At 39.3% G+C, this 23,692-nt stretch overlaps 1 protein-coding gene across 1 annotated transcript in view; it reads left to right on the top strand.

Moving 5' to 3' along the window:
* Positions 1-23,692, top strand: part of nlgn2a (neuroligin 2a) — a 606,345-nt gene that overhangs the window by 309,266 nt on the left and 273,387 nt on the right. The window contains exon 3 of the mRNA XM_028798443.2: positions 16,751-16,804. Coding sequence (XP_028654276.1) covers positions 16,751-16,804 — 54 coding nt within the window. The remainder of the gene's footprint in view (positions 1-16,750; positions 16,805-23,692) is intronic.

Raw genomic sequence — 23,692 nt, 5'->3', positions numbered from 1 at the left:
CCTCCGGGTGCTCCGGTTTCCTCCCACAGTCCAAAGACATGCAGGTTAGGTGCATTGGCAATCCTAAATTGTCCCTGTTGTGTGAGTGGTGTGTGGGTATGTGCTGTGTGGGTATGTGCCATGCGGTGGGCTGGCACCCTGCCCAGGATTGGTTCCCTGCCTTGTGCCCTGTGTTGGCTGGGATTGGCTCCGGCAGACCCCTGTGACCCTGTGTTCGGATTCAGCGGGTTGGATAATGGATGGATGGATGCAATTATTGTTGGACATACTGTAGGTACAATTATTTTTTAAAGGATAAGCTGATAAGTATGACCCAGACTGGAACCTATGACAAGACATACAGCATTTCATTTGTTTGCACAAGCCTGGTCAATTTCTTTTAGGAGGTTACCGTTGTTCTTAGGTCTCCATGTGCAGGGTGGATATCTTGGAAGCTGCTAGGAAGACAACATTTAGGAGCTCAACACAATGTAAAATACAAATAATTTTACGCCACAAATTGTACTTTTAAAATGTGAAATTTCAATTTCAATTCATGCTAAAGTCAACTTTTCCCAACATTTTGAACATCACAGAATCTGACCTGAACCTGACCTCACTAAACTTTCATCTTCATGGAAGTCAAATGAGTCAGAGGAGGACTGATTGAGGTCATTTATGTTAGGTAGAATGCCTAGAGGGGACTGGGTGGTCTCATGGCCTGGAACCCGTGCAGATTTTATTTTTTTCTCCAGCCGTTCTTGAGTTTTGTTTTGTTTTTTTTCTGTCCTCCCTGGCCATCGGACCTTAATTTTATTCTATGTTAATAAGTGCTCCCTAATTTGAATTCATATTTAATTTGTCTTTTTTCTCTTTCTTCATCATGTAAAGCACTTTGAGCTACATTGTTTGTATGAAAATGTGCTATAGAAATAAATGTTGTTGTTGTTTATTGAATTATACGGAAACCCTACAGAAGAGTACTGCCTCCGAATTTCAATTGATTTGAGTTGATTCCATCCATCCATCCATTCTCCAACCCGCTGAATCCGAACACAGGGTCACGGGGGTCTGCTGGAGCCAATCCCAGCCAATACAGGGCACAAGGCAGGAAACAATCCTGGGCAGGGTGCCAACCCACCGCAGATTTGAGTTGATTCATAAAATAAAAATACACTGCAAACAGTCTGAACACTCCATATTATTATAGAAATCTGTCATTTTCACTCTCTGACTGAGGTTCATAGAGGTCTAAGTAAAAAAAAAAAAAGAAGAATAACTTCATATTTGTATCACTGACCTTGAAATAGTCTAAAGCAGGGGTCCTCAAACTCAGTCCTGGGGACCCTCTTGTGGCTGCAGGCTTTTATCCCAACCAGAGTCACAAGCAGTGATAAGAACTGATCTCATTTAATTAGCTGCTCTTCTTTCATTCTACATTCAGAAAAGCACACTAGTATGATTTTTACATTTATTTTTTTAATATCTTTGAATGCTTAACTTATTTTGACCTTTTTTCTGTGTCATTTGCTTCTTTCGTTGTATCCTAATAATGACAATTAAAAAGAAGCAGAGGAGACACCTGGGAAAACAACACGGAATGATGAAAGGCTGTCAGTTCCACTAATTAGTAATTCATGGATTGAATAACCAGAAAACCGGGAAAAGAACAATGAAAATCAGGATGAAAATATTGCTAAAAAGTAAAAAATATATATAACTGCTTAGTACATTTTAATAAAAAGGTACCAACCTAGGGATCTGGCAATCGGAAGGTTGCTGGTTCAAATCCTGTAAATGCCAGAAGTGATTCCACTCCGTTGGGCCCTTGAGCAAGACCCTTAACCTGCAATTGCCCCGTCCAGAGTATGACGTTAACCTGCAAGCAGGTCCCCTAACTTACTGGGAAAACTTGGGGGTTGGTGGCAGGATTGGCACACCAGCCAACCGTAACAAACCTCCCACTGTTCCCGTGTGGTGCTGAGGTGTCACCCGTTGCATGGCTGCACTCGGGTCCTAATCTGGGATCCTGAGTTGGTTTGTCATGTGGTGGGTGCAGCAATGCGCTGTATCGATGTAAGCATCTAACCTCCCGTACCAAACATAGTTTTGTAATTTTTACATTGACTCCAAAACACAGAAACTGGGTAATAACAGGTCACCTCGTTAGGCTAGCAGGCCAATTTAAAAGAGAAGTTGGTTGGAAACAAAAACCTGTAGCAACAGGGGGTCCCCAGGACCGAGACTGAGAACCACTGGTCTAAAACGATGTTTCACATGCTTATGTTTAATCTTCTGGGAGTGGCTCTTAGATCACTAGGACCACCTGTAAAGAATCAAATATCAAAAATAATATCTTCTTCAGGATCAGCAAGCTCAATTTAGTATAAAGCACATGCCTATATTACTAATTCCCATGAATTTAAGTTGATCCCAATCCAGGTGGTTCATCGAATGGTGGGTGCGGCAAAGTGCTGTACCCTTTGTGAGAAGAGGTAACTTTGACCCCTTGCATCTCACTATGAGGTGAGCATTTTCTTATTTTATTATCCAAGATGACTTACCACATTTATGATACCATTGGTTGCTGTGGGCTGGCGCCCTGCCTGGGGTTTATTTCCTGCCTTGTGCCCTGTGTTGGCTGGGATTGGCTCCAGCAGACCCCTGTGACCCTGTAGTTAGGATATAGCGGGTTGGATAATGGATGGATAGATGATACCATTGGTCAAATTTCTTAATTTTGATTTTCCATTTCTAGCACAGTGAGTTGCTCAGGGTCACACATTGTCACTAGTGGGATTTGAACCCCCAACCTCAGGGTTTGCCCATCCAAAGCCTTAACCACTACACTACCCGTCTGAACCCATGGGGTTGTTTGATGTGGCCCGCACAACTTCAAGTCCTTCTGCTCATTTGGGCCTGTTCCTATGGCAGTCCTTTCCATGATCTATCAGGGTAGTGTGAGCTTTGATGTCATCGACTCAGCAGTACTCTTGGGAGGCATTGCGTCTTAACCGAAATCATCCGATATTGGCTTGACTAGAACTTCTCCTCGCACTTCTTTTCTAGCTTTTTGATCCTCTGCTTTGTCAAAAATAACATTGATTTTGAAAGTTTAGTGAAATATCGATATTGTCAGTTCGGTATGAACTTGGAACACTTTTACTACGTCTTCTTCTCCTGGTCCTTTCATTAAAAATTGTCTCTGCCTCACCGAGACAGAAAACGTTTCACAGTTCTATAAAGATATACCGTATATACTCGTGTATAAGTTGGGTCTTGAAACCTGAAAAATCAATCATAAAATCGACCCCGACTTATACGCCCTTTCAAAAATGCGACACTTACATTTTTTTTTACATCTTCTTGCTTCCTCCAACCTCACATCAGTTTCTCAGACGCATTGAATTTTATTGCAGCGGCGCAGTTACCAATTTCTTTCACCACTTCAACAACTTTTAATTTAAAACCAGCTTCATATTTTCTTCTGATCGAACGCTCCATCATACAATAAAGGGTGTGAGATACAAAAAACACAAAACAGTGCAAACGTCGCTACGGAATAGTTTGTGTATTACTGTGTGGTCACGTAGGCACAATACATATAACAAAAGGGCAGTATGCTCTGTGGTTACTCTCTCAGTTGTGTGTTAGCTTATCATAATCCATCCATCCATCCATTATCCAACCCGCTGAATCCAAACACAGGGTCACGGGGGTCTGCTGGAGCCAATCCCAGCCAACACAGGGCACAAGGCAGGAACCAATCCAGGGCAGGGTGCCAACCCACCACAGGACACACACAAACACACCCACACACCAAGCACACACTAGGGCCAATTTAGAATCACCAATCCACCTAACCTGCATGTCTTTGGACTGTGGGAGGAAACCGGAGCGCCCGGAGGAAACCCACGCAGACACGGGGAGAACATGCAAACTCCACGCAGGGAGGACCCGGGAAGCGAACCCAGGTCCCCAGATCTCTCAACTGCGAAGCAGCAGTGCTACCCACTGCGCCACTGTGCCGCCCCTTATCATAATCTCTTGGACCAATAGGGTGAGTTTTCCGCAATCGACTTATACAACCAATATTATAAAATACTGGAAATTATATGGTAAAATCAAGCCCCAACTTATACGTGGGAGAACTTAAACATGAGTATATACGGTAAATAGAAATGTACTGTATTTAACTTTAAACTCCATACCTTGGTTTACTTCTTTAGATCCCCATCATCCACCATGATGGATTTTTACCAGCTTCCTTAGATGTCTGCAGAGCATATTACAAAAATAAGGCATACAGAGGTGGGTCGACAAATTAGGAGCAAAACAAAGTATAAAAGTAATTTAGAAAGCAAATACAGTGTGCCTCAATGGGCCTTGCTAGACAGATTAGTGGCCATAACAAACGCATAAGGGCCTACTGCCCTTCCAAAGCCACCCTCTTTGCACCTCGTGTACCTCTTTTCACCACCTCTTGCCCAGTTCTTCCACCCGACTCCAAGCCCCATCCTGTAAGAATTTCAGGAGTCACCCTTGGGACCTCGGAAGCACTTCCAGTAAAATGGCAAATCCATCCATTGACCCATTGAAGCAGGTCGGAGCTCCATCTAGTGGAGTGGAGTGTCCCTGCAGCTTCACCCCGGTCTGCCTGTAGTACGCAGTGCATCAGGTCTCCTGTTGCTCCCGTCTAGGACTACTAAGCAGATGAGACATTGTTTGTAACCCGAGGTGCTACCATTGTGAATGATGATGTCATCAAACCTCTCAACACTCGGAGCTAGCTGTTACCTTTCTAATTATTGCAGTTATCTATCTAATTATTTCACTTGTGTATTTATCTAACTAATTTCATAGTGATCTGCTTACTGGGGACAGCCTAATAATAGGTTTCATTTATTGAGCTTCTTTATCTAATTTCATAGAGTATGGTCAGTATGGAAGAGTTCATGAAATATGTTAATTCTGCAGCACCTTTAATAATAAGTTATCTGTCTGGTTATTGAATTTGTCTACTTTTTTTATTTCTTTATCGTTATCTGGCCAGTTTCGTTGGGAGCCAGTCAGCATAGAGATAGTAATGAAGCACAACACTAATGTATTTATTTATTAATCTATCGATTAGGTACCTAATTTCATGAAGAGATACTTAGTAGGGAGAAGTTCATTACAGTGCATCTTTATTATCTATCTAGTTATTTATTAATTTAGTCTCAGGAACAGCTGGTCACTCTGCAAGAGTTGGCTACACGTGACATTTGTAGCGTGCTCTGCTCTTTACTGATCTCATTTTTACTGTATTACAAATACAGTATTGTATCTAACATTAATCTAATAATGTATTTATTTGATTTATAGATCATCCTTATTACCTATTTATTTGTTTATGTAAGTAATTTTATATATTGTTGATCACTGTGGAGAGGCTAATTAGAAATTTATAATCAAGTTATTTCATTAGTTGTCTACTTTATACTTCATCATTCTATTATTTTTCTGATAGTGTAATTTTATTGACTATAGAACAGTTTTATTACCAGCAAAGTTTTTCATCTCATTTTATAGACACCCTTGAAGAAGTTCGTCATACATTTATGATCAAATGATCTCATTATTAGACTACCCTTAATTTCCTTTTTTTCTGATTATTTATTTGTATTGATTACAGAGCATCTTTATTATCAGCCAACTTACACTGTGGATTTCATGTGTAGGGTAACCTGCTTGTTATTGATCTCTTTTTTCATGAATCATCTACCTATTGATTTAATTTAAACTTTAAATTTATGAATTTATTTATTTTAATAATTGAACTCCCCAGTGTCTGTATTATTTATCGATTTATTTATCTAATTTCAAAGACACCTGTTAATGGTGGAGAAGTTTCTTATACTTTCGTGTAGGATGATCCATGCATTATCGATCACATTTGTTGATTAATTGTCTATTTATCAATTCATATTTTAAAGCATCCTTATCTTATAAATTAATTTATTTATTTTACTTCTCAAGCCATTTTTGCATTTTTAGCATTTATTGAGTTGCTCATCTCATTTCGAAGACAGCTATTTACTGTGAAGTTCACTGTAGGATGATCTATGCATTATCAAACACATTTTCATTTAATCATTTGTTCATCAGTTTAATTAATTTAAGTATCCATCTGTTATAAATGAACTTAAACTATTTATAAATTTATTTATTTTAGTAATTGAGCTCCCCCGTGTCTGTATTATTTACCAATTTATTTATCTGATTTTACAGACACCTGCTAACAGTGGTGAAGTTTATTTTACTTTCGTACAGGATGATCTATGCATTATCGATCACATTTGTTAAGTAATCGTCTATTTATTGATTCATTATTTAAAGTATCCTTCTCTTATAAATGAATTTAAGTCTTTTGGCATTTATTGAGTTATTCAGCTCATTTCACAGAGAGCGGTTTACTGTGATGATCACTGCAGGGTGATCTATGCATTATCAATCACATTTTTTAATTATTCGTCTATTTATGAATTTAATTAAAGTATCCATCCCTTATGAATGAATTTAAGGTGTTTATTTTACTTCTCGAGCACCTCTTGTGTCTTTATTGAGTTATTTATCTTATGTCTTAGACAGCTACTTACTATGAAGACCTGTGCTCTACTGGGTCGCCTGTTTGTTACTGATCAGTTTTTATTTTTCATTAGGCGTCTACCTAATATTGGATTCATCCATTTAGTTATTTATTTTGATAACAGAGGATCTTTATTATCTTTAAAATTATTTATTTGTCTAATTTCATGGAGATCTGGTCACAGTGCACAAGTTAATTATGCATTTAATTTCCGGCATGCATGTATCTCTTCATTATCAATCAGATTATTTTATTAATAGTCTATCTAATACTTTAATTAGTCTATAGGAGTAATTCAAGTCATTTGTCTATTATCTGTCCATTTTACAGATTGCTGGTTACTCTAAATAAATCAATAATAATTTTTCTTCATAGATGGGCTTTAGCAATCTGCCTTTATTATTTATTTATTATCTTCTAATGTTATAAAGAGCCTATCAAACATTTTAATCCTTTAGTGTAGTACCCTGGTGCGGTATTTAGTGTTGATGCCTCTTTGATGGCCCATTTGTGTGGAGTTAGCGTGCTCTCCCCATGTTCATGGGTGTACCCCTCTAGACCCTCTTATACAGCCTTAGTGGTGTCTTCATTGGGTTCCAAACCGATCCCCTGTGTGTGGGTGGGCTGTGTGGCGGACTGATCCAGAGTTTTTATGCACCTTTCGCCTGATGCTGCCCTTGGCTGTGGGTTTAGCCTGGCCTGAGGTTATTATGTTAGGTAATTTGTGTGCCATAGTGATTAGCACATAACTACCATCTTCATTGCTGCACAAATGATCTGGCCTGACACATAGCGCCCTGCATGCTCTCCCTGTTTCTGTTTAGGGTTTTCCCCACAGATCTTCTTTTCTTTCTTTTCTCTCACGTTTGTATCCACAAGTCTAAATTTGCTTTCACTGGGATTCAAAGAGGGCGGTGTATTGATTGACCCACATTCCAGAAACAGGTGCAGTCCAACAATCCTAAAGGTAGTCTGATCAACAGGAATGGCCCGTTCTACATTAGAACACACTGTCTTCACACTTGTGTGTGTAAATGAGAGTGATGCCCCAGTCGATCAGTCAATGATTTTCACTCCAAATAGCTGGATTGATGATCGGAAAATCGGACGATCTCAAAACATGATTATTTTTTTATAACCAATTGTCTATGAGGGAGGAGCAAAAGCTTTAGATCTGTCAAATAATTCCATCTCTGGTTTTGCTATGTTTTAGGGTCCCCTGATACTGAAAACATCGATATGTCAATGATAGATGTGTGTCTTTCTGTGTGTGTATGTCACAGATGAGGACGGACTGGAGCTAAAACGGCTGGATGGAAAAATACCAAACTCGAAACTTAAGCCTGTTATGAGATGACGATGTACTGATTAGTTTTGGAGCCAAATCATGCAAGAAAAAGTAGCACTGTAGAGGAATCCTCAAATACCATAATTCTACAATTAATTATGAATTCTTCTCATCAAATGCTATCATAATGACCTATTTTATGATCAGAAAGATCAACAGAGCCATAAATAATTACTGAAATGTTATAGAATAGTTTGGGTAACTTGGTTCCTTGGGTGCAAAGCCTACTGATGCTCATGTCCAAACTTTTTCAGCATTTTCTTTCTAATGTTTACAGTAATTTAGTTGCAGTGCTCCTTTATGCAACATACTATGGTAATTGAGGTCATGCACGTGTTGTTATGCTGCCGGAACTTGCTGTAAACAGAGAGCAACCAGGCAGGCATTAGAATAAAAAGAAGACTGGAATGTTGACTTTTACAATAAATAACACGGATTAGTAAATTAAGAAAAAGGAATCTGAGAAATTGTCCTGTGCATGGAGAGGAAAGACAAACTTAGGTGTTGTTCAGCTGAGCTTGGAGTGGAAGAAAAGAGTGGCTAGTGATTGACAGACATTTAAAAAGAAGCTGCTTTAATGAGTTCAGACGTTTTCATTTAATCCTTTATTGAAGTGGACACTCCTTGTGTGGACGGCAAGCAAGCTTGTGTTTAGTACAGCACCTCACAATCTGAAATCAAAAAAGAAGAGTTTGCCTTTGTTGCTTATTAAACAATAGGCTTGTTAGCTGGTGTTTTGTTGGTGGTAAAAGGTGCTAAGGTGACCCTGCTCTCATTTATATTCTTTATTATGTAAACCTTAACAGAAATTCTATATTCCCACCATCATGAGTTACACTACCGTTTATATCTATGATCTCAGGCAATTTAATACCAGTACCAGAACATGCAAGAGAAAAAGGTACTCCGGATTCAAAAAAAAGGTGCATTTTAGCTGTTTTTAACTATTTAACTATTTATTTTGTTCGCACAGTCAATAAATCATGTGTGTGAAAGACACACAAAGACTCTCATACAACCGCGTCACACTTCTGGAAATCAATTCAAGATTTAACACCAACAACTTACCTGAAGACGCTCTGACAAAGAAGCTCCGTGAGCTAGGCCTGCTCCGTGAACCCGCCCCCGAATCACCTACAGGTATCATCCCAGCAAGGAGACGCCACAAGCGGTGTGAGCGTACCCGGAAGCGCGGTAAACGAGGAAGTGTCCGAACTAAGCTAAAGGCTAATCCAACCAGACCGGCTGTTCCATCCATCATTCTGGCAAATGTTCGTTCATTGGACAACAAACTGGACCATATCCGACTTCTAAGAGCAAAACGTCGCGAAGTAAGAGACTACTGTGTTTTTATCTTCACGGAAACCTGGCTGAATGATAATATCTCCGACGCGGCTATACAGCTAACAGGGCTATATGCTATCCGTGCGGATAGAGACGCCAACAGATCCGGAAAAACACGCGGCGGCAGCCTGTGTGTATACATCAACACAGAATGGTGTGGAAACACAGGTATGATCACGAAGCACTGCTCATCGCTGGTGGAATTTGTGGCAGTTAAGTGCAGACCTTATTATTTGCCGCGAGAATTCAGTATTATTGTCATTGTGGCAGTGTATATTCCTCCCGATGCAAATGCTAAGGAGGCGCTATGCGAGCTGTATGAGGCCATCGGTGACCTGCAATCTCGCCACCCTGAGGGATTTTTTATTATCGCTGGGGACTTCAATCAAGCGAATTTAAAGACTGTTCTGCCAAAACTCCACCAGCATGTTAAATTTCCGACAAGAGGAGACAATATATTGGACTTGGTATACACTAACATCAAGTCTGCATATAGAGCAACTCCCCACCCTCACATTGGACTGTCTGATCACATTACAGTAATGCTTACTCCGGCATATATGCCATTGCTGAAGAGAACAAAGCCGGTAATAAAGCAGATCAGAACATGGCCAGATGGAGCTACTGAAGCCCTGCAGGACTGTTTTGAGAGCACAGAATGGAAGCAGCGACCATTGATCATGACATTGACATAAATGAGTATGCCGAAGCAGTGACAGGATACATTGACAAATGCATTGGAGATGTCACCGTCATCAAATCTGTCTCAACACGCGCTAACCAGAAGCCATGGTTCACAGCAGAAGTTCACGAGCTGCTGAAAACAAGGGATGCTGCCTACAAAGCCAACGACGAAGTGGCACTCAGAGCAGCTAGAACCAACCTGTCCCGAGGCATTAAGTTAGCAAAGCGGGAGTACTCAAAGAAAATTAGTGATCACTTCGCCTGCTCAAGAGATTCTCGTCGAATGTGGCAGGGCATCCAAACCATCACGGATTATAAGGCCCCACCGCATATGTGTGTTAACGACACCTCTCTTCCAGACGCTCTTAACACCTTCTATGCCAGGTTTGAGACACAGAACAATAAACCAGCATGGAAGACCATCCCCTCGTCAGACAATCAAGTTTTGTCCCTGTCTGCAGCTAGTGTGAGAAGGACTCTCACCAGGGTCAACCCACACAAAGCTGCTGGACCAGATAACGTACCTGGACGTGTGCTCAGAGCTTGTGCTGACCCGCTGACTGATGTCCTAGTGGACATCTTCAACATCTCCCTGAGCCAAGCTGTTGTGCCACAATGTTTTAAAAACACCACCATCAGACCTGTCCCAAAGACAGCTACAGCCTCAGAACTCAATGACTACCGCCCAGTGGCACTCACTCCAATCATTATGAAGTGCTTTGAGCGGTTAGTTTTGAGTCACATAAAGAATCAGCTGCCCCCCAAACTGGACCCTCTACAGTTTGCATATCAATCAAATCGATCAACTGACGATGCAATTTCAATGGTATTCCACCTGATCCTGTCACATCTGGATCACCGCAATGCACATGTAAGAATGCTGTTCATTGATTTCAGCTCAGCATTCAATACTATCATTCCCAGGCAGCTGATCAGTAAGCTGGATCTGCTCAGACTCAACACCTCCACCTGCAACTGGATTCTGGACTTTCTCACTGAAAGACCTCAAACAGTACAGATTGGGAATAAAAGATCTAACACCATCACACTGAGCACAGGTGCCCCCCAGGGTTGTGTGTTGAGCCTGCTACTCTTCACGCTGTTGACCCATGATTGCACCTCCAACTCTGACACAAACCACATTATCAAGTTCGCCGATGACACTACAGTAGTGGGACTCATTGAGAACGACGATGATGCGGCTTACAGAGAAGAGGTGGAACGGTTGGCACTTTGGTGTAAAGACAATAATCTGTCTCTTAATGTTGAAAAGACAAAAGAGTTGATAGTTGACTTCAGGAAGACAAAGGCTGTCCATCTCCCACTCAACATTGATGGCGTCACAGTAGAGAGAGTGAAGAGCACCAAGTTCCTAGGTGTTCATATCACAGAGGACCTGTCCTGGACCAAAAACACCAACTATCTTACAAAAATAGCCCAGCAGCATCTTTACTTCCTGCGACGACTGAAGAAGGTGCACCTCCCTAAACCCATACTTACCACCTTCTACAGAGGCACCATAGACAGCGTCCTGACCAGCTGTATTACAGTCTGGTATGGAAACTGCCATGCCTCCGACCGCAAAGCCCTTCAGAGGATTGTGCGGACTGCTGAGTGCATCATTGGCAGCTCTCTACCCAGTCTGCAGGAGATCTACACCTCACGCTGCCTTCATAAAGCCACTAACATCATGGCTGACCCCCACCACCCCTCCCACCAACTGTTTACTCCTCTTCCATCTGGAAGACGACTCTGCAGCATCAGGAGCAGGTCTGCAAGATTGTGCAATAGTTTCTTTCCCCAAGCAGTCCGGCTCCTGAACACCATGCTGCCCTCCTCCACACTGGACTCTTTACTCCACACACTCTCTGGATTACAAAATACTACTTAATACTGTATATGTTTTTTAGTTATATATATATATATATATATATCTTGTGTACTGCACCTTTTGACTCTGGAGGTCGATATTTCGTCCCACTGTGTACTGTAAGTATATTGTTAGGATGACAATAAAGCTCTACTACTACTACTACTACTACTACAATTGTGCCCAAAGATACGCTGTAAGCAAAGTAAGAAATGTGAATGTGACAACAGTAGCATTACCACCTAAGCATCAGTTCAACTTGCATCCATATTCTTACCTGTCTGTCTTTTTACTCTCTGGACTGTGGGAATATGGCAGAGGTGGTCTCCTCAGAGAAGGGGAGAGAGTTTCATTGTTAGCCTATCTTTATGTTCATCCAGCTTTCTTGATGTACCTTCCGAAACAATGGGCCAACCCCTCTGCTACATTCCAGTCCTGTTTAAGCCTGACACAGCTCAGGTACATTCAGCCCCCATTCCAGACCCTGCATTGCTCCAGGAAGGAGAATTAGTGCCATAAATGTTAGCTGCCCCTTCCACTCCAGGCTGTGCTGGCCTTTTAGCGGACTTTCAGTTCTGCCCACCTGTATTCCCCGAGGCTAGCTGACTAGTCACTTTCTGAGATGTCATCGTGACTAGTTTTATCTGTAGCAATTGCAACCATTGATTTCTAACGTATTAGTATTTTTTCTTAGGTTTTATCATTTTCAGTTTCTCCTGTAGGCAGTACAACAATTGGCTTCTAAAGTATTAATTTTTTTTTCTTTGATTTTATTATTACTAGTTTTACCTGTCGTAAGTACAACAATTGGTTTCTAACGTTTATTCATTTTTTTAATTACACATTTTTATCATAATATTATAACAACCAAATGAGTCTATTTTGTATATAAGCTTGTTAAGCATGTCAGGTTTGTATCTTATTAATAAACATCCTATAAACGTTTTATTAGAATTGTGGCCTATAATTATGGCAAGCATTTTAGTTTCTTTTATGTTATGTTTACTATGGATACATATTTTGTGAACGTATTTAATTAGTTAAAAAATGTAATTTCAAGGGGTTTTATTGATTTTAGGATTTTATATTGTCACTGAACAATAACAGAATTGAATTTATTAATAATAAACGAGCAGGTAAAGCCTATGGTCTGCAGTTTAATTGTAAAAATACAACTTTAAAATCGAGCATAATGCCTCGACACGACTGTAGGTGACTATAGGTGTTCTGTAGGTGATTCTTGTAAAAAAAATGAAAAGGATAAAGAAAAAATCGGGAGTGTGCTCTCCTCGACTTTCTCGTATATAATGAGATAGAAGAAAAGGTCATCAGAGACACTTCCAGTTGCACAATATTTATCCAATATCATATCTCTTTGTTTCTCATAATACCTAATTGATAATATTGATACACAATTATTTATCTCTCTTTATAATCAAACTTTATATTCAAATGATATTTTCGCACTTAGGGAGGTCAAAAATGGTGGTGGAATTTTTTCATGATTACATACAAAGTAAAAAGAGTTCACCTAAAAATATAGAAAAAGTGTTAGTATTATATAATCTTTGTTGCAGTAAAATGCTATAGGTAAAAGTGCATTTAGCAACATTTAACTATGGTAATGATGGTGGAAAAAAAAAATTAATTAAATGTATTACCAGGAACATAACGGGGACGTGGCAACATATTGATCCCATTACATCTTTATATTTACATGACACGTTCAATGTTTACACTTTATTATTAAACTGATGATGTATAAATTAAAATAAAATTAAAAGAATATGAGTTATAGTGAATGCAGTTTTTAATATCCTGTACACATTTATGTTTCCATGATACAAAAAATTCAAATGGTTGTTTAAATAAAATACGACTTCCGGTTGAGTAATTTTTCTCAAATTTCATATCTGTTTGCTTTTTATCCTTCTAAATATTATCTATACAACATTTGAATTATCTTTCTGTAATTATAACCATAGTTTACTTGAAAATTCGCTACGGTATCCATTTAAAGTACCACTTCCAGTCACCCAAATGTGGCCCAATAGTTGATAGGATTCCTTATTTTTGATAGAAAGCAGGTGTACAAAATCTCATTGACAAGAATAATCGTGTTTACACACAGACAGATGTAATTATATCTATCAAATATAATATAATTATCTGTCAAAAATGGTATTTTCGGACTTAGGAAGGTCTAAAACGTCAAGATTCATCAAAATCTCAAGGTCAATTTTTTTCACGATTCTTATACTTTCTCTATACTATGTATACGAGTAAAAAAATCAGAATCAGCCAATTCTGCGCACAAAAAAAATGATTTGTTGGAGGAACTTAATTCAGTTATGTGAACCGATGTCCATGTAAATTAATCAAGTAATTTAAACTCTGGTAAAATTAGTTACTCTAACCAGAGTGAAAGGAAGTCGATGAACAAAACTTAAAATTTAAGTTACACAAGATTATTTAAATTAACAGCTGTCACCATAAATCAGTTTAGTTAAACCAGATTACCGAAATTTAATTTAAAATTGATGTCTTAATGTGACACCCAAGGAATCAGTCAGTTGTGTTAGAAATGGACAGGCAAAGCCTTCAGACCTGCTCATTTTGAGGAAAATCAATGGAGCTCAGCTGAATTATAGCAAAAATGCCTTAATTTTTAGGGTACGTCGCCCTAATTCAGGGTCTTCATAGGAAGAGCACTGATTGACTTCATGAGGTAGAAGTATATAATAAACAAGAAGAGTCGCGTCAGATATTTGCAATACGAAAAATGTGTGCTTCTGTGTAAATCTTTAAAGTCCAAATATTCTCAGTTGCAATAATAAAGGGTTTCTTTTCACCCCTCTGATAGAGAACTACAAGAGGACTATAGCTCTCTTGTAAAGGATTCATAATCACTGACACTGCATTGAAGTAGTCTGAAATGATATCCCATGTGCTTAAACTAGAAAATGGTTATTTATCACCCCCTGATAGGGGTCTACAGAGGGCTTCCTCCCTTCTAAAGGATCAACAATCAAAAACAACTTCATTTTCATACTCACTGACCTTGACATACTCTGAAATGATACCCCACATGCTTGTGTTTGAAATTTGTTATTTGTCACCCTCTGATAGGGGTCCACAGAGGGCTTCCACCCTTCTAAAGGATCACACATCAAAAATAACATCATATTCATAGTGACTGACCTAGAAATGGTCTGAAATGATACCCCACATGCTTATGTTTGAAATCTGTCATTTTTACCTTATCAGAGTGACTCTAAGAGGGATAAAGAATCAAATACAGTATCAAAAATGTCATTGTATTCATGATCAGCAACCTCGAAGAAGCATAAAACGGCACTCCACATTGTCTATAATGTCCATCCCCTATTTCGGACAAGGTAACTTTGTTCCCTCGTATTCCATCAAAGGGAGCCCCCTGAGGTCGGTTGATGTGGCCTGCATACCTTTCAAGTCCTTCTGATCCTCTTTTTGCTGAAGGCCGCTATTGGTTTACTCTTTATTATGAAGGTGAAATTTCCTGCACTAAATATGGTCCTAAAAATGAGGGGGTTTTAGGTCTACAGTTCCAAAAACACAGAGCCTGACATTTTGTATACCATATATATTCATGTATGAGTCGGGTCTTGAAACCCGAAAAATCGATCATAAAATCAGACCCCGACTTATACACCCGTTCAAAAATATAACACTTAATTTATTTTTTTTACATCTTCTTGCCTCTTCCAATCTCACATCAGTTTCTCAGACACATCGAAGTTTGTTGCAGCAGTGCAGTTACCAATTTCTTTCGCCATCTCAACGACTTTTAATTTAAAACCAGCTTCATATTTTCTTCTGAGCGAACGCTCCATTGTAGATAAGGGATGCTTTTACGATATAGGTGTGTGATGGTGTGAGATACAAAAACCACAAATCAGTGCAAACGTCGCTTCGGAATAGTTTGGGTATTACTGTGTGGTCACGTAGGCGCAATACATAGAAAAAAAAAGCCTTGTGCTCCGTGATTACCCTCTCAGGTGGGTGTTAGCATATCATCATCTCTTCAACTAATAGCGGGAGTTTTCTGCATTCGACCAATACGACCGATATTATAAAATACCGGAAATTATACGGTAAAATCAAGTCCTGACTTATCCACGGGAGAAATTAAACGCGAGTATATATGGTACTTAGACATCAAGATGTGCTGGACAGTTATATCACATGTGTGGACTTTCTCAGAAGTTAGAAGGTGTTGAACAAACAAAAAGAATGAAGTGATCTGAAAACATTCTTATGAACAAAGCACCTCAAACGTGTCGTGTTTTTGACTGTAATATGAAGTCGGTGGTCAACGCCCGAAAGTCCTGATTCGAGCTTTGCCAGTAGGCGGGGCATTGGGGCTTCTTCTTTCTCGGCCATTGCTGGGTAGCGTCGCTTCAGTATCTGTCAGTCTGTCTGCCTGTCTGTCTGTCTCTCTAGCTCTCCATCTCTTGCACTCTCCTTATTGAGAAATGATGAATTGCGTCATGTGCTATAAATGAATGAAACATTTAAGAAAAGCAAGTGATTTTTGTATTTTTTAAATTAGATTAATTCTTGTTTTATTCCAGTTTTTGAATATAAAAAAAATAGTGTAATGACATTTTGCTTTTGTTTTTGCTTTTTTTTTCTTCAGAATGAATTCATTTGTAGATAAACTATATATTTTTTTAAGATTAACAGAACAACAGATTGGATTCATTTTCTTGATGGTTGTTTTGTTTTTTGTTTTTTTGTTTTTTTTTCTTCTTTTCCTTCTTCTTCTTGTTCTTGTTCTTGTTCTTTTTTTTGCCACAGTAATCTTTTTGAATTTTCTCTTTCTCTCTTCCCTCCCCCCTCCTGCTCTAAATCCTAGGTCCGCTCACAAAAAAACACGACGAATCCACGATCAACAGCCCCCGAGACGAAGGTATTTTTGCTGCATGTTTTTTTTTTTTTTTTTTCTTGTCCTTTTTTTGGGGAAAATGTGCTACACGATTAAGTAGATAATTAAATGAGTAAATTAATATTTTGTATAGTCCCATTTTTGTATCTTTATAAAGCTCTTTAAAACATATGTAATTTTATAAAATCTTTATAAGCAATCATTTTTGAATGTTTTTCAGATTTGAATGTTGTTCAATTTTTGAGCTTTTCTTGTGTCTAGCAAAACTGTTTGATTTTATTTTTTTTTTGAACAACAAAAGGCTTCTTTTTGTTCTGTTTTTGTTTCTTTTTTTTTTTTGGTAAGAAATCATTTTTCAGCTTCTACTTCACATTCAATCCCCTCATTCCCAGGTATCTACTGTATGAATACTGAAATAAGTTGGAATTTTAACTTGAAACTCACTACAGCGCTGCCACCTGCTCTGCTCAGGGCTCCAGCTGCCGTCGGCTGGCCTCATTCATCTCGGCAAGGCCTGCGAGCGCTTTGTCTTGATTGCATTTTCATTTGTTTTCGGTTGGAAGTGAAGACTTGGCAACATCAGACTGAGCTGGAAGATACAATTGTGAAATAATATAGTTGATTGTAATAGTCGCCCCGGTCCTCAAAGGGTTAATGAACAGACCCTGCCAGAAAGAGAGAGGAAGGAAAAAACAGAGAAAGAATGGCAGTGCAGACCTGAGCATTCGTTTGTTTGGTTTTTGGTGTGTTTGCTAGCCGATCACATTATATAGTGCCTTTCACATCTTCACATCTCTTTTATAGGTATCTGCCTATGCATTTCTCTGCATACATCATATAGTGCCCTCATATCTACCTGTCAGTCTGTCTGTCTGTCTGTCTTTCATTGTGTGCTTCAAATATGAACATGTGGCATATTGTAGGTCCCTATCTATCTATCTATCTATCTATCTATCTATCTATCTATCTATCTATCTATCTATCTATCTATCTATCTATCTATCTGTCTGTCTGTCTGTCAGTCATATAGTGCTTTTCACTTCTATCTGTCTTATATAGTGCCTTTCATATCTATCTATCTATCTATCTATCTATCTATCTATCTATTATATAGTGCCTTTCACATTTACCTGTCTGTCTGTCTATGTTATGAAGTTATGAAGACACAGAAATTTCTGATGACTGAGGCCATCTGGACAGCCCGCCCTCTCTTGGGCATTCCACAATGTTTTATAAGTTTGTGCTGGATAGTCTACTAGGAAGACAGAGTGCTTTCTTTCTCGGATTCTCCCTTGCTTTCCAAGGTTCATAGTGTCTCTGGCATCTTTCCCATGGGCGGGAATAGCAGCTCAGCAGTGGGAACAAAAGTGTCAGCAGGATCCCCAGAAGTGAAACAGAATAAAGGAGGGTCAGTTACCACTCTACCATTGTTGTCAAGCTTATGTTTTTTTGTACAGTAAACTACTAAAAAACAGAAATGGAATAAGAACAGCTTTCTGGTGAGAGTATCCTTGATTAAATTAGTGAACCTTCAGCCTGAGACTGTAGGGGTATCTACAGCAGCTTGTGCTTTTACACAAGCAGGCAGATTGTTTCACAGCTTTGTGGCCTGTAGCTAAATGCTGGACCTCTTACTGTTGTCTTATTAATCCTCAGAATCTTTACTGGCCTGGCATCTTGAGGTCAACTTGCACCCTCTGGTTTGTATATTTTGATAAATTCAGATTGATAAGTAAGACGGAGGCCATTTAAAGCTTTTTATTTTAAAAGGAGTATTTTGAAATTGGCTCTAAACTTACCTGGAAGTCAGTGTAACAACTCAAGACCTGGAGTTATGTGGTTGTTCTTTCTAGTTCTTGTAATGATTCTTGCAGGAGGTATCTGAAATAATTGAAAGCTCCATATAGAATGGGTTACAGAGCATTGCAGTAGTCAATCCTACTGGAAATAAACATATAAATGAACTTCTCTGTATCCTCCACGCTTAGAAACTGCCTTATTTTACCAATTTTTTAAGTTAGCAATAGTGGGTCTGACACACTACTGTCAAAAATAATACCAAAGCAGATAAAATGAATGTTTAAGTTAAGTTAAAAAGTGACAGGAGATTTGTACCATCTTCGTAATTCCCAGCAATTCATATAATTTCTGTTTTTTTCTGCATTCAGAGACAAGTAGTTCTCATCCATCCACTCTTTTTACTCAGTGACACAATTCATTAAGGACACCAAATGTCATCTGGTCTGAAAGAAGTTTCCACCTGATTAAGACTGGAGTTTGATTGAACGTGAATATTGTGTCTTCTAATGGTGTCCGCTACACTCGGATCCCAATCCAGGTGGTTCGTTGTGTGGTGGGTGTGACAGAGCACTGTCAGCGCATGCTCCCAACCTCTCCTCTACCTAATGACATCTCAGAGTAATTAGCAAGGAGAAGATGTGAGAATGGTCAGAAGACATGCACTGGTCTAATATGAGGGAGACGACCAGAAATCAATTGTCAAGATTCCAAATATGTGTTCTGCTAGAGATGGGTAACTAGCAGACAAAGGAGCTATGACCTGGAGAAATGACGTTATCAAAAATCAAAGTGGGTATTGTAATGAGCAAGTCAGAAAAGCTGTCGTGAACGAGAGAATGTAAAGTTGGGAAATACTGCCTAAAGTGCTATTCCAGGAATGCTTTTAACAAAGAACTACACTACAGAGTTTTTGGGAGATTATCTGTAATCTTGGATAGATACAAGCTGTCAGCACTGACATTTTATCCCATCACACTGAGGAAGTCACACACTGGCAGTTCATATTTGGTTTGTTATTTGGTAACCCTACCACAAAATGATCTGAAATGAAGGCGCCCCAGAGAAACTGAGATGGTGTCAGAAACCACTCAAAATTATTTTCACATTGTTTAATACCTGTCAGAAACTAAAAGTGTTAGAAAATTTGAATTCTCCATAATTCAATACCTAAACGAGGAGAAATAACATTAAGAAAAGCATAAGGCTGTCAAGTATGTGCACTTAGGGGACATCTTCAAGTCACTAAAATGTTTATAGTGACAGTACATATTTACCTCGGCAGTGACAATCATGTCTCTGGTGACTCTTCCTATGAAGTCAGTAGACAGATTGGGAGAGCATGGGGGGTCATGAGGTTGCTGGAAAGAGGTGTGTGGCACTCCTGATATATTACCAAAAGGACAAAGGTCCAAGTCTTTAGAGTCCTGGTGCTTCCAGTCTTGCTAGAGACATGACTCCTTCAGTTCTGTGTCTCTTTAGTGAATCCTTGAGTACCGCTGGTTTGACTTTGTGTTGAATGAGCAGTTGCTCATGGAGTCCCGAATGAGGCACATTACCTGCTTTGTGAGGAAGCATCAGTTACGGCACTACGGCCATGTGGTGCGATTCCCCGAGGGTGATCTGGCTCGCAGGATCTTCATTGTTGAGGACCTGAGCGGCAGGTCCAGGCCAAGGGGACACCTACGTAACATATGGGTGTGGCAGATAGCAGGTCATTTCTAGAGGATGGGACTGGACTGCATGCCTGCCTGGGGAGTTGCCATCCGGGATCCTGAGCTGTTTCATTGTGACCTTACTTGATCTGTAAATATTTAACCGATGTAACAAAAGACACAAAACAAAGTCAAACTTTTGGGGACCATCCCTGTTTAGTGAGGGTTTGTCGAAAAATTATAACTTGGTCTTTACAGACTTGAGTCCAAAACAGAACTGATCAAATTAAGAATGAAAGTGATGTATTAATAAGCAGGTGGCATTCTGAGAACCGGAAGTAACATCATCTGGAGGTGGGACTTGGATGTTCGAAGTCCCACGCAATGCAAGCCTGCAGCTGATCCCGTACAGAGGAGTGGGAAGAGTGTGTTTATTTCCCATTTAAACACTGTTTAAGAGGGAGTTTCTGAAGAGCGGCCACATTCCCAAGCGTCAGTGGTCACAATATATTTATATATGATTTTTGGGTGGTGTATTCTTTTAAACAGCAAGGAATCCTAACTAGAAGACTAATAGGAGAGATCATCAAGCCCAACATATAACCCAGAACTGTAATCCAAAAAGGTAACACAAAAGTCAGTAATCAAAGATTCTTTAGAAGGGACAAATGAAAGAAAACATGCAAAGTTATTATTCAGAATCCATCAAACTTGGATAATTTTATCTCTGTTGTGTCGATAACACAATTCATGCAATTTCTGGTATGGCAATGATAGACACGGCACAAAATAATGTTGGCCAGAAATAAACAAAAAATAACAATAATCTGTTTCAAAAATTGTGTATCTATGCAAATAGGAGAAAATCAAATAAGCATAAAGTGAAATAACAGAATCATGACATGCCAGTCCTTTTTGCTCACCTCTGTCCTGTGGCAGAACATTCCAGAATATTGTTTGTATTTTAAATCCAAATCTAATTATATTTTCAATCAGTGTTATCAGCGTGATATCATTGATAACAACAAAATCTCACAGAAAGGTGCAGTATCTAAATGATTTTGAGATGACCAATGAGGTATTAAAAGTCTTGACATGAAATATTGATTAAAAATCAAAAACAATGCCCCACTCTCATTCCTCGTAACACAAAGTGAATAATTCCAATGCTGATAGCGTGAGAGTTTTGTCAGGGACTCCTGAAGTGCTTCATCTTCTACCTGGCAAGCCTTCTGTGTAGCAGTTGCTCGTCCTCCTTAGCATTTCTGAAGTGCCTTGGTGTGGGCGTGCAGCTGAGAGTGCCCTCTAGTGGCCCACTGTCCCACATCCTGTGACCGCACCTCATAATCTTGAGGTTGATAGATGGGTTATAAAAATGGAGGAATAGGAGCGTGTGTCAGAGCCTTCACGTCTTCAAAGATCACATTAGGTGGGATGAGCTGCAAAAACTGCACTCATGTCTTCTGTCAGAGCTTCTTCCTTAATTAATGAATCTCAGTTAATGAAAGGGCATCTTGTAGGTTGTGTTGCAGCGGGTGCCATGGCAACAAGTGGTGTATCTACTCAGCTCTGAAATAACGATGAGAAGAAGGGGAAAGTGAAGAATGCAGTGCTGCGGAGAGACAGAGATTACAGAAAAAAGGGACGTTAAGAAAGAAACATGGACAAAAATAAGAGGAGCAGAGAGCTATGGGAAACAAAGATTGAGGGGTTTAGAAAATGAAATGAAAATGGACTTGCTGTAGACAGAAAAAGACTGAGCATAAGAAGGCATCTGTGTGTGTGTTGGGGGGGGGGGGGTATTCTAATAAAAGGAATAAAGGAATAAGAACATCAAAAAGGGAGATTACACAGTAACTGGAGCAGGGGACACAAAAGGTAATGGAGGGGACGGGCCCTGACGTAAAGCTGGACAGAAGCAGATGGACAACAAAAATACATTAGGTAAGTCTGACTGGAACAGGCCATTCAGCCTCACAAACCTCATCAGTCCTAACTTAATTTCCCCAAAAATAACATCAAGCTGAATTTTGAAAGGCCCTATAGTTCTTCCTGTGACCGCACTACTTGGTCATTTATCCCATGTGCCTATGAGTTCTCTATGTGAAGACCTTTCTAATGATTGTGCCAAACTCACCCTTTAAAAAGTTTCCAACTCTGCCCTCTGTGTTCTTGTTGATCTCATTAAACTAAACTAATTCCCTGTATAGCTTTAATCTCCTTGCTGTTAACCCTGAGTGCGTCTCTATGTTATTACGGTTAACTGTCAGACCCGGGGTGACATTATATGCTGCAAAAAATCATGAATATTTGTATGTGTTTTACCAGTCTAAGGAAACTCATTAATATTCATGAGTGGGGTGGAGCCTTCAACTTAAAGGTACAAGGTTGTTTAAAAGAAAAGCTGTAAAGCCAGTTTTAGAACAAAATGAAACTGAATCATTAGTTCAATCAAACAATAGTGAATTGGTCATCAGACGTTGATAAGGATAATTGTTTTGTTTTGGTAGAGTTCTATATTACTCTGCTTCCCCTTTTGTACTACTGTATTATTGTGTAGTATTTGTCAGAATGCCTCAGATCTCACAAACTTACCACTGTTTATAAGGTGTTGTACTTTATAACTTCTCCCCACCTTCCCTTCTACATTTATAACCTCAGGCAGTTAGGTGTAGTAAAAGACAAGCTGGAGTTAAGTTAAACTTTAAATATTGTATTATTGATAATATTCATAACTATAAGCAAAGTACATTTGAGTATTGGCAACCATACAACCTGATAAATGCTGATTTGTAGTTTCAGGCGGCACACAAACTTACGTACTTGCTTAAAATGTCTCCAGTTAAGTCATGATTTTTAGTCAGTTTTCTTCAGTACAGGTCGAATGCCTGCCTCAATATGGCTGTCAAATTGTGTTTCTCAGTGTGGTCTATTCGCATTTCATGGTGTGTGAGATGTTTCTTTATGATGATGGTGTAAGAGAGAGAAGGAGGGGTAAAGCAAGTTAATTTAAAGCCTCTGTCCAAACCCTACAGCCAATAGGGTGTTGTGGTACTTAATGGCTTCTGATTTAAAACCAAATAGGCATCTTTAGACCAATAGAATTCTGGTTCAACACAATGGTTTCACACCTGCCCCCAATGCCATTTGTGAAGGTGAAGCTTGCCAGCTAGGTAGTCTGGCTTTCCTGTGGGGGTTGAATGAGAGAGTCCTGCAGAGAGTCAATCACTTGCCAAACTGGTTTTAGGCACGTCCCCCGATCCCTGTCATAAAATTACAAAGACTCAGTCCTAAAGACTGGGTGGGGGGGTGGGGGGATTCTTAACCATCAAACCATTGTTTTTCTTATCAATAATGCAACACTAATATTACATGTGCTTTGTCTAAGTTACAAATAAAGACATGCAAAATATTTATCAACTTATATGTGCAATTTCATACCACTACACTCCACCCCTGA

This window comes from Erpetoichthys calabaricus, chromosome 3 (assembly GCF_900747795.2).
Source record: "Erpetoichthys calabaricus chromosome 3, fErpCal1.3, whole genome shotgun sequence".
In the NCBI taxonomy this organism is placed as follows: domain Eukaryota; kingdom Metazoa; phylum Chordata; class Cladistia; order Polypteriformes; family Polypteridae; genus Erpetoichthys; species Erpetoichthys calabaricus.
This window is presented reverse-complemented; position numbering and strand designations above follow the sequence as displayed.